The sequence below is a fragment of the Pygocentrus nattereri genome, chromosome 1, assembly GCF_015220715.1.
Source record: "Pygocentrus nattereri isolate fPygNat1 chromosome 1, fPygNat1.pri, whole genome shotgun sequence".
In the NCBI taxonomy this organism is placed as follows: Eukaryota; Metazoa; Chordata; class Actinopteri; order Characiformes; family Serrasalmidae; genus Pygocentrus; species Pygocentrus nattereri.
The window spans coordinates 18919705-18935858 of record NC_051211.1 but is presented as its reverse complement, the minus strand read 5'-3'; the positions used below and the strand labels follow the sequence as shown (position 1 = coordinate 18935858).

Sequence of the window (16154 nt, the reverse complement as noted above, 5' to 3'; positions counted from 1 at the left end):
GACCTCATGCTTTTTTATTGGTGCTGCAACCTGATGAGTGTACACCAAGAGACTGGGACCAGATGAAAATAGCTCTTAATAATTTATCTCATAAGACCTTAAATTACACCACAGTGCTAACAACACAGAAAAAAGGCACTGGCACAGGTCCACACAAGGAGAATGACCTTGTAAAAGACATTATTAAGCAATGTGGAGGCCGACATTACCAGCTTGAAACAGGCAGTGCTCGTTCTGATGTGTTAAATGTAATTGACAAAATGGTGAAGAAGAACAAAAATCATCCAATGAAGTACAGTGAACATTTGGAATCACTCTATGAAAGAGACTGGAGGATGCACTGTGCAAGCATGTCGAAAGAAATGACTGGAGGAGTGATACGCCTGACGCCCAGCACAGTCACTGAGACTAAACCATGTGAGTACTTACCTTTATAACACTGACTAATATTAAGATTTATTATTCTATTAAGAAACTTAATCTTTGAATCCTATATCTAATATGTTTTTAATATGTTTCTAAATGTTTCTATTTTTCAGTTGTATGTAAACATTTGGACAACTTTGGTCAGAATACACATTTTTTTTTATTTTGACAGTGAAAACATGTTGCCAAATTAATAACCAATAAGCTCTTACTGATCTGAATTGCACTCACATAGAGAGTAGACTGTAACTTGACAGAATCAGACAAGCACTTGCAGTAAAAAACAGAATTGAGGCTATACTTGTAAAGGGGTTGACAAGAATCAAGTCAGTGAACAGGCACATGTCAAATCCAGTAGAAGCAAAAGACAAAACCAGAAAAGCCAAAGCCAAAAAAGGCAACCAGATCCAAAAAAAGCAAAGGCAAAAAGGCAGAGTCAGAAATAAATGGCAAACAATAGCAAACAGGAAATGCTCAGTAGTCTCTGGATGAGTCAGAACCAGAGGGATGCGTGACAGTACCCCCCACAGAAAGATTCTAGGATGGCCACAGAATAAAGCCCACCGCGACAACCAACTCCCATGCGACCAGAGGCCTGACATGGAGCACACCCAGAGCTGCTGTGGTACTCCTATGGCAATGACCTGGAATTGAAGGGGGGGGCCCTCCTTGCCCGATCTCTAGGGTGAGGGGCAGGCTTATGAGTGAAACTGTGAAAGACCGTGATCAATCCGAGGTCTAGGATGTAACCCGCAGACACCCAGCACTGTACCGCAGGGCCATAACCACCCAGTGGACCAGGTACTGTAACTAACCTCCCCGTCTTCTGGAGTCCGGCAACTGATGTATAGCATAGACTGGGGTCCCATCAACCTCCTATGGAGGTGGGGGTGCATTAGAAGACGAGGCCTCATCCAACGGACCTGGGACATCAGGTTTGAGCAGGGACACATGAAATGAACAGGAATCATGATAATAAGGAGGCAAGTCAAGTTTAAACGTAATGTCATTCATTTTTCTCAAGAATCTTGGACCAGTGTATTTTGGGTTTAACTTCTGACTTCTCTCAACAAATCTGAAGTCCTGAGTCGACAGCCAAACCTGGTCCCCAAGCTGGTAGGAGGGATTTGTACAATGGTAGTGATCTGCTTGCTGCTTGTTACATCTTGTTACACTGCCTCTGATGTGTCTCCTCCCAGACTCCTTTACTGCATCGCATCCATTCGTCAACAGCAGGGATGTTAAAGGAAATTCCAGGGCATTCCAGGGCAGAGACTGGGACCAGATGTTATGCCTGGAAAAAAAGTATTTCACTAAAATAACACATTGCCAAGAGTTAAGGATTTGGGAGGATATATTATGCTTTAGGGTTGTGTGGCAGCCAGTGTTACAGAAAACATTGTGAGGATAGAGAAGAGAAGAAAGGAAAGAAAGGACTCTATAATTTATCAAGAAATCCTGGAGGATATTTCAAGAAACAAAAGACTGTTTTTTAAATGCCTTCCTCTTTCTCACATTTATATTACTGTATTATTTATACTCTATTATAAATTATAAATACTGTGCATGTAATGTTATATTAGTAATCTGTAGTTAGATCTAAAACATGCTTTACATGAAAGACTTACGGATATTATTGAACTACAAGCATTCCACCAGGAAAAGTGTGAAAAATGTCTATATCAAGAATAGAAACATTAGGAGACTGTGATTCAAGCCAATGAGGGTCTTACTAAGGGTTCTGAAAGGGTATCCAAACAAATGGACACACCACATTTTATGTTTGTTTTCTTACTCTTCTTTGTTTTCTTAGCAAATAATAATTGTCCTCTAACATTTTTAGAGATAAGTCATATTTAAGTTTGGTACATGCAGAGGGGGTAGTAACTTTCTTTCACTTAGAAAATGAACAAATAGTATATTACAAATGTTTATAATGCAGTCAAACTCTGGCAATGCAGGTTTAACACCTTGTTAAAATTCTTGGGGTGGGTGTATTTTAGTGGATGTTCATTGTGATTTGTGTCTCTTTCAGTGTCTGAGAGGCTGAACTTGGTTCTTTGTGGGAGTGATGGAGCAGTGAAGTCCTCCATATCAGATCTCATACTGGGTCAGAGAGAGCTCAGTCCAGAGTCCAGCTCAGTGTGTGTGAGGAGAGTGGGAGAAGTGTGTGGACGTCTGGTCACTCTGGGGGAGATGCCAGCTCTCTACAACACTCAGCTCTCAAAGGAGGATGTAATGCAGGAGACTCACAGCTGTGTCTCTCTCTGTGATCATGGAGTTCATGCTCATCATTCCTGAGTGTCGCCTCACTGATAAAGACAAAGGAGAAATGGAGAAGATCCACAGAATCTTTGGACCCAGATTCACTGACCACACTATAGTCCTGATTACTCAGCACTCTCAGAATACACAGTTAAATGAGGCTGTTAAGACTGTGATAGAGGACTTTGGGAAACGACACCTGTTCTTCAACTACAACCATTGCCTACCTGTGTACAATGATCAAGTTGTTCTGGAAATGTAAATGTTTTGTTTGATTACATGCTATGTCAGTAGAGCCTAGGGAGCAGCACTTGTGATGAGATTATACCCATAATACACTGAGAGACCAGCATGTCGTGCATCAGCATGGGTAAGAACACATGTCAAATGACTAGTGTGCAAACAAGTCGTGGTACAATTTACAAATATATGACAGTGTTCCCTATAAAGCTGAAAGTGTTTTAAATTATATGATATGCGGATTATACATTTCATGCAGATATATTTTAATGTGTTGCTCTCCACTAACCCTCTTGAAACAGTGATGGCTTGTGAATGAATGTAATATAAGTCTTTAAAAACACTGCTGTCTTTCTTTCCAGAGGTAGGGATCCAGGCTGTAGGACACAGGAGAAGATCGAGCTTAAGTCAACCCCCTTTAAGTAAGTTCTGCATTAATTTTTTTTTTCTCGCGAGAAACAACTACAACAATATGTGACAACAATACTAACAATAATGACAGCATCTGATATCTGAGCACTTTCTGAACAAATTCACTGCAGTTTGTGCTCAGTGTATTATTTCCATATGGTTCTAAGTTTAATATCTCAGTACAAATAAAATTATAAGGGAACAACGAGGGTTATAAGCAAATAATGTACATTAATATTTTTAATTAATTTTGTCTCTGTTTCAGTGTCTCTCTCAGACTCTCAGATTCTGAATCTGCTGATATGTCATATCTTATCTGACATGACAAAAGATGTGTGAGAAAATGTGAGGAGGAATAAACATAATTTGTCATTAGGGATGTACCGATCCGATATTAGGATCGGATATTGGTCCCAATATTAACAAAATTAGCTGGATTGTGTATAGGATAATTAGGCCGATCCATGTGACCGATCCTTTCAATTTTCAATTTGTTTGTGACGCGTGCTACGCCATACGTCAGCAGCAAGTGTGCAGAGTGCCGGTAGACTTGACTTACTAACAGGAACAACATGGAGCGAACCAAAGAGTCAGTTGTGTGAAGATATTTCACGCTTCCTACACCAACATGTTCAACGGCGACGTGCAATATCTGCAAAACACATGTTGCAAGGGGTGGTGGTAGCACTGCAAAATACAGTACAACAAATTTAATTAAGCACCTCCAAAAGTACCATGGTAAAGAGCACGGCAAGTTCCAGACATTACAGTCGAACAAACAAAAAGAAGCAGGAAACAATACGACGAAACAGTTAACTTTGGTGGACGCACTGCAAAGATGTGAAAAATTTCCAACCGACAGCGTGTAAGCGACAAAAATAGCCGAGAAAGTTCTATTTATTGTTTTGTATGTGTCGAAGACGAAGGCTTTTGCCGCCTGCTTGAACACCTGAAACCAAGTACCAAGTTTACCATCACGAAAATATTTTTCAGAGACCGCTCTACCAGAACTGTACAAGAAAGCGTGTGGCCAAATATCAGAACAGTTAAAAGATGTCAAAGTAATGAGCTTCACGACAGGTACTATGTCACTTTTAAGCTTAACTGTCCACTGGTTAGACACAAGTTTTACGCCTCACAAGCTAAAATGGATCACACACCAGTGACTTGATTTTGACTGCCATCAGGGAAATGCTTGATCAGTGGCGAATTCCCTTGAACAAAGTGCACGTCATTCTGAGGGACAATGCTAGCAGCATGAAAAAGGTGATGGACATCATGGGAGTGCATAGCTTAGGCTGCTTTGCTCATACATTGCAGTTCGTAATTAACGAAGGACTATTGTCACAACACTGTGAGTGATGCCATTGCAAGCGGCAGGCAGACTGCTGGACATTTTAAACATTCTCCACTCGCATACTCACAGCTACATGATGTCCAGCTCCAGATGCAAATCCAACCTAAAGGCGTGCAACAAGACATCAAGACAAGATGGAACAGCACCTACTTTATGATAGAGAGTTTTCTGGAACAGAATTGAGTCCTCTGGACACTCCTTTATTGAGTGTGTCTTGCTAATTGCCAATGATTTCCACCTGTTGTCTATTCCATTTGCACAACAGCTGTGAAATTGATTGTCAATCAGTGTTGCTTCCTAAGTGGACAGTTTGATTTCACAGAAGTTTGATTTACTTGGAGTTATATTGTGTTGTTTAAGTGTTCCCTTTATTTTTTTAAGCAGTGTATATATATATATATATATATATATATATATATATGTGTGTGTGTGTGTGTGTGTGTGTGTGTGAGAGAGAGAAAGAGAGAGAGAGAGAGAGAGTTTAAGTCATAGAAAAAAAAGAAAAAGTTTTTTGTTTTTTATTTAAAGTTCAAAACTATTAAAAGACATGGCTAAATGGGACTCCTAATAGCTGAGCAAGACTTAGTAGACCACCATTAGTTAAACAGTGCTTGAAGCTGTCATCTTTGAGAGAAAATCAGGCTCCCATTCTTCTACTTGGAGAAGACAACTCTACTTAACACTATGTCTGAAAGAATATGTAGCCATTACTCAGGGGAAAAATTGTGTTCCTGAAGCAGCTGCTGTTGCAGCAAAACCTCATATTTTGTGATTTTTATTTATATATTTTTCATAACTTAAACATGTCGGTTGCACTTTACATAATGTGTAAATTTTATAATGAATGGACATTCATTATTATTAAATTATATATTAGATATTATAGAAGATATATTATCCCAGTATCTTCATGACTCTAAGTGGAAAGATACACAGGATGGATTAGCAGATTAGCTTTATTTTGGGAGCTTCCAATACTCATATTATTAGTCATAGGCAGGGGTCAAAGCAGGCGGAAGACACTAGGAAAATCCATAATCAGTCAGCTAAAGAACTCAAGGGTCAAGACATCAAATACAAATGCGAAGGGTTACAACAAGCCTTCACAAATTGCAAGGACAAACTTGCATATTTATGTAGAGTTAAAAAGTCTAGAAACAAGCCAAAGATGTGTCTGTGGAGTCATGGTGGAGCAGGGGTTAGCAAACAAATGAGCCAGTTGTGTTGTCTTCAGTGATCTTGTAAATAAAAATGAACTTAAACATTGGATTAAAACGGAAAATGGGTGGCAAACTGCACTTGGGTGAGTTTAACACTAGGGCAAGAGGAAATAGCTCATGTTTAAATCATTTCTAAAAAGAGGTCAAAGATAAGCTCATAAAAGTCACTTATATTGTCACTGCCTTGGCACAAGCCACCAAACACACTGAAGTTTCCTTCAGTGATTCCATAGAGAGTGGTAAGGTTATTCTCCAGCTGCTTCACGGTCTTCTTCTGCACTATCAGCCCTTTAGGGTTTCTCGTTGCCAGCCAGGCACCAGACAGAGGACTCTGTGTTGTTTTATCAAGGCAGCAGTAAGCAGTCCAGAAATTATTTGGGATGTTGACCCCTTTTTCAACATGAACATTATCTCTCTTGATCTCCAACCAGAAATTGCCAGGTACGGCTCCAGTCACAACATGTGCTATGCCATTGTCGCAGTTGTCATCTATGTTTTTTTTCATTTTTGTCTCTGCCTTTTTACCCCATACATTGTTGTCATTCTTAGTTTGTGGCACAGCATTTGTGTGAGTATAGGTGGCGATGGCACAGTCCTGACTCTCACTGTAGCAGCGTGGGTAAAGGTGCCCCCTGGTGTATTGAGTCTGAGATGCATAGTCAGCAAACAGTGCCTGGTTCTTGCCTCTAACACTTTCTTTTACAGTGCTCTCTCGTTCCATATTTGGTCCAAGATCAGGATCATCAAGCTGTAAAATAAGATATTGCTCTTGTGAAATAACCAGATTAAGACTTTTCAAAAGCTAACAGTGCCTTTAACTCATTCATTTAACTGAAAAAGTGATGCTCTGCCTTGCTCAGGGAAAAGGGAATGCTTTGTGATTTCTAAAGTAAAAACCATAAATATAGTCATCATTATTTGTAACATTTTTGCAGCCCCTATCCTATAGTTATGTCACAGTATGTTCTGTTACTGGCTTAACCCTCTGCTGTCTCCTTCCTGTGGCACCACCTTATCATTAGAGTTTCTACATGTGTGTTAAGTTTCCTTTCCCAGGTTATACAAATGTTTATTGAAGTTGTTCATTGATTAATATCTACTATTCAAGTATATATTATTTATACATTTATTTAGGTGGTTAATAGGCCATGGGTGTCAAACTCAAACACAAAAAGGGCCATGTTAAAAAATTTCAACACATTCAGACATTTCTGGTAGATCTGCCTGAGAACACTACAGAATGTGTTTATTCCATTTTTAAATAACATTTTGCTTTGACTCGAACTGGCATCAACTGCAACAGTAAAATACAGACACTTGAAGTAGACCTTCCATATTCCATTAATACTTGAAATATTCACACATTTGACAGATCCTGTCATTATATATATATGACTCCATTTCCAAAAAAGCTGGAATGCTGTGCAAAATGTAAATAAAAAGAATGCAATAATATGGAAACCATGTAAAATATATTTTTAAAGGAAAATACTACAAAGACAACATATCAAATGTTGAAACTAAGGAATTTTATTGTTTTTTGAAAAAATACACATTATTTCGATGCCAACAACACATTACACAGAAGTTGGAATGGGGGCATGTTTACCACTGTTTCATAACCTCATTGATGAAACAAAGTCCAATTGCTGTTTGAAAGTGATATGTTTTCCGATCCTTGCTTAACATAGGATTTCAGCTGCTCAACCGCTCAGGATCTCTTTTGTCATATTTTTCATTTCATAATGCTCTAAATGTTTTTAGTTGTGACAGGACTGGACTGCAGGCAATCTAGCTTTGCAGATTCTTTTAGCTAGCTTTTAGACTCTTTAGTACAGAGCACTGCTATTGTAATACATGCAGAAAGTGGTTTTACATTGCTCAAATAATTAAGGCCTCCTCTGAAAAATATGTTGTCTGTATGGCAGCATATGTTGCCAAACATGTATATATCATTCAGCATTAATGATGCCTTCACATCAGCCATGTCATGTGCACTAATGCACCCCATAACCTCATGAATACTCGGTTTTCAACTGTGCACTGATAACAAGATGAGTGGTCTTTAGCACAGAGGAAACAGTGTCCATGATTTCCAAAAAGAATTTAAAGTTTTGATTTGTTGGACACTTTTCCACTTCCCCTGAGTTCTTTTTAATTGAGCAGTCTTTCACAGTGTGGTAAACCCCTCCACATCTTTACTTCTGAAAGACTAAGCCTCTCTGAGATGCTCTTTTTTATGATGTAACAGTCCTGTTGCCAATCAACCACCAGGTGTTTTTTTCAGCATTACAGAACTTTACCAGCCTTTTGTTGACCCTGTCCTAACTTTTGACCATGTCGTTGGCATCAAATTCAAAATGGACAAATATGTTTAAAAAAAAAAAATTTAAATATTCAATATGTTGTCTTTGTACTGTTTTCTATTTTCAATGAAATATAGAGTTTCAATTATATGCACATCACTGCATTTTGATTTTACTTTTTTGGAAATGTGGTTTCATATATATATATATATGTATATATATATATATATATATATATATATATATATATATAATCAATTAATAAGTACTTAACCATTTGCTAAATAGTAATTCATACTTAATAAATTAGAATCTTATCATTTAATCAGATTGTTTTTATTTTTACATGATTTATCATATATGCATACTATTCAGGAGCATAGCCAGACTACTAGAATGGGTAAGGTTTTTTCCCTAAACAGTGAACCTTACATGATTGACAGTTGCATTGTGCAGTGTTAACTTTAAGAGAAATCTCATGTAAATATAACATAGATATTTGTTCAATTTAATTGTTAAGATGACAACCAATGAATTCAGAGTGGTTTAATGTAAAATGCACCAGACCATTCTGCTGACTTACAAGAAACAGATGTCAAAGAGCTTACTACCTTTAAAAGTTTATAGAAAGCCTCATATAAATATAGCATGAAGTACTTACAAATGCACAGTCAAAATAACTTGTTTTTCCACTATGTTATCTTTATCAAAATAATGAAAAAATATAAGACACATGTATGGTCAGTTTAGATAGTAAATAAACTGCTTATCTTTGTGTTGTAGATACTGTAACCACTGATTTCAAGTTTCTCTACATTTAAACTAAATAATTTCATATCAAGCCACTCTGAATGACTATTTAAAATTATGCAGAAATTTGGAAAAACTGGTGGTAAACAATTGTCAATTTACTGTTTAATTAAATAGTGAATTAATTCATAGCAAGATCAATGGAATACTAATAATTACCCTAAATTACATCATCTTCAGAAACTCACCTGAGGCTCAATCTTCCATTCAGCTTTGTCAACCTTGTGATACCCAACATAGTAATAAGCAGAGTAGACTGGAATCCTGCTCTTTGTGTCGTATAGAGTGGCGTATCTCTCTTTGTCTTTGAAGTGCTGACAAATCTGTTGGTATCGCTGTGGATTATCAGTATCATTAAGTACTGTGGGAGGATAGTGGATGTTTTGGTCGGATGGATCTGCAACGAAGAACGTAGGACATGAATTTTTAAAAGACTGCACAACTTTTCCAAAGGTCTGGTACACAAACACCTGCAGCACGAAAACTGGAATGAGGAGCTTCATCATAAAGGTCACACAGCATGTGATGGGATGAAGGTGACTGAAAGCATTAAATACACATCACAGCAGGACGAGACACATGACAGGATAAAAATTAACAAAAAAAGAAAATGTTTGACCAACTGGTTGATATGAGCAAAACTTTTGATGACTGCCGTAAAAAGTGGGGTGGTTGACCTGATCGTTGTCTCAGAGTTCTGTGTAAACAGGACTGTATACTGTGGGCAGGCTGTGTGGATGTGGGTGGGTGGACTTGCAGCCAGTAACTAACAAGCTAGTGGGGGTAATAGAGTTTCTGACCTCAAATGTTTAACAGATATGCCAGTAAGTCTCCAGAATTGTGTATCCAGTCTTATCAGTTTACTGTTACACAAACAAACAGTTCAACAGTAATAAACATGTTTTACTGCTACGACTTTATGCTTACTGTTTATATTTATAACTCAGCAAATTCTAATTGCTTTCTTTGATGATCTAAAGAAAATGACAGTGTAGATTCTTTCTAGAATGGCAGGCGGACACAATACAGATTTTGAGAATAACTGCTGTTCCATAAACCCTGGTTAGGTTTATTTAAATAAACTATTTATTTTTATATTTATTTTCAGCTCAAATTACATGTTGAAACCTGCACTAAATTAAGTGATATTCTAAAAATTGATTTTATTGGTCTCTCTCTCTCTCTTTTGTTCTCTCTACTTGTTTCTTGTTACCAACCCCCAACTAACAGGAAAGGAGGGGTGATTCACGGATTCTTAGATGCATTGCAGCGTACATGTGGACAATGCCAAATTGATTTACAAATATCAATAATTTTTCTACATGTGTACTGTAGTTTCATCCCTTTTACCTTTAATTAATTAAAGTTACATCAGGGGGGAGAGCTTTTTCATACAAAGCCCCCCAGCTCTGGAATAATCTTCCTGTTAATGTTCGGGAATCAGACACAGCCTCAGTCTTTAAGTCTAGGCTAAAAATTTACTTGTACAGTCAAGCCTTTGGTGATTAGTCTTCAAGTTCAAGTTCAAGTTCAAAGTGTTTATTGTCATGTGTACAGAGGAAACAGGTTTCCTTATATACAATGAAAAGCTTACTTTGCTCCTCGCTAAGAATGCCAGATATAACATTAAGAATAGAAAAGAGTATATATACAGCCATATATATTAATCAAGAAATAGTGCAATGTATAAATTACAGTGGTATGGATGAATAGTGCTGTGCCTTGCCGGGAACATGATTATCTGCAGCAGAAATGAGTAGTAAAGTGCAATAGTGCAATTGTAAACATGTGCTACAGTTAAAGTGACAGTAGTTGCAGGTTATTCCTGAGGAGAGAGTTCTTTACCAGTGGGATACACATCACACGTCTGTAGGCGTAAGTCTGGCAGACTGAAGTGTGAATAGTTATTTCTGGTTCAGGACTCTGATTGCGGTGGGGAAGAAGGAGTTCTTTAGTCTGGAGGTCTTGCACATCATGCTCCTATACCTCCGTCCTGAGGGCAGAGGTTTGAACAGACCATGCTGGGGGTGGGTGGGGTCTTTGATGATGGAGGCAGCTTTCCTTTGGACTCTATGGTTGTAAATGTTCTGCAGAGAGTGCAGTGGAGAATTGGTGATCTTCTCTGCAGTCTTCACCACTCTCTGTAGGCATTTACGATCCATCACGGTCAAGCTGCCGTACCACACGGTGATGCAGCTGGTCAGGAGGCTCTCAATGACGCAGTTGTAGAAGTTGCTGAGGATCACCGGAGACATCCCAAACCTCCTCAGCCTCCTCAGGAAGTACAGCCGCTGTTGAGCCTTTCTGACTAGCTGCTTGGTGTTCAGTGACCATGTGAGGTCTTCACTGATGTGGACGCCCAGGTATTTAAAGCTGCTCACCCTCTCCACCTCGAGCTCCCGGATGAAAAGTGAACGATGAGGTCTCCTCTCCTTCCTCATGTCCACTATCAGCTCCTTTGTCTTGTCCGTGTTGAGGATGAGGTTGTTATCATCACACCATGACACCAGTCTGGTCACCTCCCTCCTGTAGGCTGCGTCATCTCCACCAGTGATACGTCCTATCACTGCTGTGTCGTCAGCAAACTTCAGGATGATGTTGTCCTTGTGGGAGGCGACACAGTCATGGGTGAACAGGGTGTAGAGAATAGGGCTGAGGATGCAGCCCTGTGGAGTGCCGATGTAGGTGGTGATGCTGGTTGAAGTCCTGTTGCTGATCCTGACCGACTGGGGCCTGCGAGTCAGAAAGTCCAGAAGCCAGTCACAGAGGGTGGGGTGCAGGCCGAGTGTGGAGAGTTTGTGGGTGAGTTTGTGTGGGATGACCGTATTGAAGGCTGAGCTGTAGTCAACAAAGAGCATCCTGATGTAGGAGTCTTTGTTTTCCAGGTGGGAGAGGGAGTAGTGAAGGGCAGCAGCGACTGCGTCCGAGGTGGATCTGTTGTGGCGGTAGGCGTACTGCAGGGGGTCCAGCGTGTCCGGTATGCTGTCCTGGATGTGGGCCAGCACCACTCTCTCAAAGCACTTCATAATGATTGGAGTGAGTGCTACTGGTCTGTAGTCATTCAGGCTGGTGGGGGGGCTCTTCTTAGGAATGGGGACAATGACTGTCCTTTTGTAGCAGGTGGGAACAATGCTCTGGCTGAGAGAGATATTGAAAATGGAGGTCAGTACATTAGCCAGCTCGTTCGCACATGCTCTGAGGGCCCGCCCAGGAATCTTGTCTGGTCCTGGTGCCTTGCGGGGGTTGATCTTTCTCAGAGCTCTGCAGACCTGGCCTGTTGATACTGACAGAGGGGGGGACAGGGGTTGTGTGGGCTGTGTGTGTGTGAACCTCCCGGTGCTAGTGCTGGAGGTTTCGAAGCGGGTGTAGGAGGTGATGAGGTCGTCCGGTAGGCTGTCTGTGGAGCTGATGTTGCTGGTGATGGTCCTGTATTCTGTGATGTGTTGTAGGCCTTGCCACATCTGCCTGGAGTCAGCAGTGGTGTAGAAGCCATCCAGTTTCTCCCTGTACTGCCTCTTGGCTGCTGTGATGACTTTCCTCAGTCTGTACTTCGCAGCTTTGTACTCTGTCTCATTGCCTGACATGTATGCAAGAGAGCGAGCACGGAGCATGTGTCGTACCTGACTGTTAATCCAGGGCTTCTGGTTGGGGAACCTCTTCACTTGTGTGGTGGGCACGATGTTATCCACACACGTGCTGATGTAGCCAGACACATGTTCAGCATATTCCTGAATGCTGACAGAAGAGTCCTCCGTAGTGGCTGCAGCTTTAAACACATCCCAGTCTGTCGTAGCAAAACAGTCCTGCAGTATGCTCTCAGTCTCCGGAGACCATACTTGAACTGTTTTGGTAACTGGATGTGATTGTTTCAGCCTTTGTCTGTAAGCCGGGTACATGAACAAGGAGATGTGGTCTGAGAGTCCAAAGTGGGGGCGGGGTGCAGCCCTGTATGCACCGCGTACATTACTGTACACGTGATCCAGGATGTTTTTGTCACGAGTTGGAACGTCCACGTGTTGGTAGTATTTCGGAAATACAGTCCGTAAGTTGCACTGGTTGAAGTCACCGGCAATGATAAACACGGCGTCAGGGTGAGCCGTCTCTAACGCGCTGATGACGTCATGGAGTTTGCCGAGCGCTGCCGCAGAGTTAGCCCGCGGATTAATATATACAGATGTTAAAAATACAGCGCAGAATTCCCTTGGTAAATAATAGGGACGACATTTTAACAGCAGGAACTCCAGGTCTGGTGAGCAGTGCTTATAAACGGTCCGTATGTCTCTACACCACGCGTTGTTTACAAACACACACACACCGCCACCCTTAGCCTTACCGGAGGCTGCCGTGCGATCTCCGCGATGCACAGAGTGAGTCTCTAGCTGGATAGCGCTGTCCGGTACTCTGTCTGAGAGCCAGGTTTCAGTAAAGATTAGAGCGCAGCACTCTCGTTTCCCGCTGAGATGTTATCCTAGCTCTCAGCTCGTCCAGCTTGTTCACCAGTGACCGCACGTTAGCTAGCAAGAGGCTAGGCACTGGTGGTCGGCTAGCGCGAGCCTTTAGCCTAGCATGCAGCCCTCCCCTCTTGCCTCGCTTGCGTCGCCGCCTCTGAAGCGCTCTACTCGGATCAGCGTACTCACTCGCGGTCGGTAGGTCTGGGTCTTCCTGGTTTTGGTGGTGGTGGCTGCGGGAGCGGACAATGGGTTGTAGCTCCGGTGGAATAAAGCCGCTAAATCCGTGCATGTTGTCTTTTGCGATGTCCAGCAGAGTTTGTCTGTCGTAGGTTAAGAGTGCCTGGCATTTGTGCACTGTAAAGAGAGCATTAATGCACAGAAAAAGAAGAAAAAGCCGGCATTCTTGAGCAGAGCGAGCAAACACGTCTGCCTCGGGGGGCGCCATGTTGCATGTTCCCTACCAGGTCTAGACCTGCTGGAGTCTCTGCTGCTCTGTTAACACTGTAATCTGTGGTCAGCCACTCTTTACAGAACTGACTCTGTGTTTTTCTTTCCTTTCTCTGCGTGGCTGATCAGCTGCCCATCCTGTGCATCTGATGCTGTTGCCTCTTCTGCCTTGATTGGTGCCGCTGCTCACCAGCCTTCTGCACCAGTTTGACCACCACTGAGCTTCTTGCTTTACAGCACTGTGCAGTCCTCACCCTCAGATCTTTTCTTTTCCCACTTTACTATAATACTTCATACTCATAATGTTTGCTATCCAGTGTCGACCAGAGGAGGATGGGTTCCCCTTCTGAGTCTTGGTGCCTCTCAAGGTTTCTTCCTCTTTTAGGGAGTTTTTCCTTGCCACCGTCGCCACTGGCTTTCTCATGGGGGCTCGGACCCGGATTTTCTTTTATTTTCTTTTCTCTTCTCTCTGTAATACTGATTGTTCTGTAAAGCTGCTTTGTGACAACACCTGTTGTAAAAAGCACTATATAAATAAATTTTGCTTGCTTGCTTTCCACATTGAAACACCTAAAACCCTTCCAAAACCTTCAAAGACCTTGGTGTCCTAATGCTAATTTAGTGATTGCACATAGCAATGGTTGCTAAGGAGTAACTGGAGGGTTCAGAAAAAAAGATTGACAGTGCTCAAAAAACATTGACAGTGCTCACAGAAAACAAATCAAATTTCATCATCCCAGAGATGAAGCATAAGAAATATTCTGTCCTCATTTGATTGGGTGGCCCGTGATACTGTGGCTGTGTCCCAGAGTGAACTGTATTATCATCATCGTGCTGTTTCTACATTTATGTTCATGGATGGAGAATAGTGACAAAAACTTTCTGAAACTTCCGAGGTCTGGACATCTGTGTTCTAGTCATGCTGTCTGCAGAAACATGCAGCAGTTCATTTCAGGCTCAAATGTCTCTAGAGCAGCTAAAACATCTCAATTAAACTAACTATATCAAAACTTTAACACTAGGGTTGTACAACAAGAATACTTTCACAGCACAGTTGTTCAAAAACTCATTACATCAGAAAAAACATTCTAAAACAGAATCATTTATAATCTTAAAAGTCACAGGTGCTATGAATTTTTGCTCTACCTGGTCTACATTAGTCAGCCACATGTTCTTGTCTACATTACATTTAATGTCCTGTCTAGCTTATACACAATGCTGGGTCTGCAAAATAACTCCAGAACCTACCCCTTTTTCGAAATGGTTAACACCAGAGTAGAAGTTCAGCTGAGATGGGGACCAACTGTGATTGGTCTATTTACATACTTCAAAGTGGCCGTCTATCTCTTTAATGTTTGTAATTGTCTGTGCTTTAACTGCTCTCATTGTACAAAGTGTGACACTCATATGTCCAGAGAAAGAGCTGACACGGCTAAAATAAGCTCCTGAAATATTACTGAAATGTAGGTTTTAAAGAGAGACACATTATTCTTTAAACATTCTTTATTACTATGAACATTTTTTTGAGAATTCTTTACAAAATTCTTTGAGAAATCAGCCTGAGAAGAAAAAGTTTTTGGACTGACAGAGAGGACGAGCTGAATTTGGACTTCAGTACACAAAGGCTGGACAAATGGAAAGGGGTAAAATACAAAAGAACTTCCAACATGATATAAAAAAACAAAACAAAACAAAAAAAAAACAGCAACAAGTCGGTTGGGGGGGGGGGGGGGGGGGCGTTGGGGGCTTATGTAGTTACTGGGGGAAAGGGGGGCTTATGTAGTTACTAGGGGAAAGGGGGGGGTTGGGGTGCTAAGGTCAAAGGCGGCATTAGGTATTTGACCTGTGGAGACATCTGAGGGGGGAAAGGTAAAAGGTCACCTGTCAAAAATTTTTGATAAGAAAGGCACCTCATATATTCTTCTCTCAGCTTTGAGTGACCCTATACTTTAATTAAATATAAACTATATATAAACTTATCTAGATGCCAAATGGGGTTCTAGAGTATTATAGCATCTAAAGGCATACCACAAAGTTGATGTATTACGTTGGGACTGAGAGGCTTGGAAAACTAGCATCAGTTTTGGACGATTATCCCAGACATTTTGGACAAAATGTCCACTACACCTTTAAGACTTGGACTTTTGCATATATCACCTTGAATACTGATGAGAAAAGCTCTGACTGAGTTGAAAGTAGGACTAATCAGAGAGCTGGAGGT

General features: G+C 40.9%; 1 protein-coding gene across 1 annotated transcript; it reads right to left on the bottom strand.

Annotated features, from left to right (window-relative positions):
* Positions 1-5202: 5202 nt before the first annotated feature.
* On the bottom strand, positions 5203-9583 carry LOC108438296 (endonuclease domain-containing 1 protein-like). The gene is made up of 2 exons (XM_017716026.2): positions 9224-9583; positions 5203-6667 (listed from the first exon to the last, which is right to left on the bottom strand). The coding sequence occupies exons 1-2, from the start codon at positions 9539-9541 to the stop codon at positions 6041-6043; spliced, it is 945 nt and encodes a 314-aa protein (XP_017571515.1). The 5' UTR covers positions 9542-9583; the 3' UTR covers positions 5203-6040.
* Positions 9584-16154: the final 6571 nt, after the last annotated feature.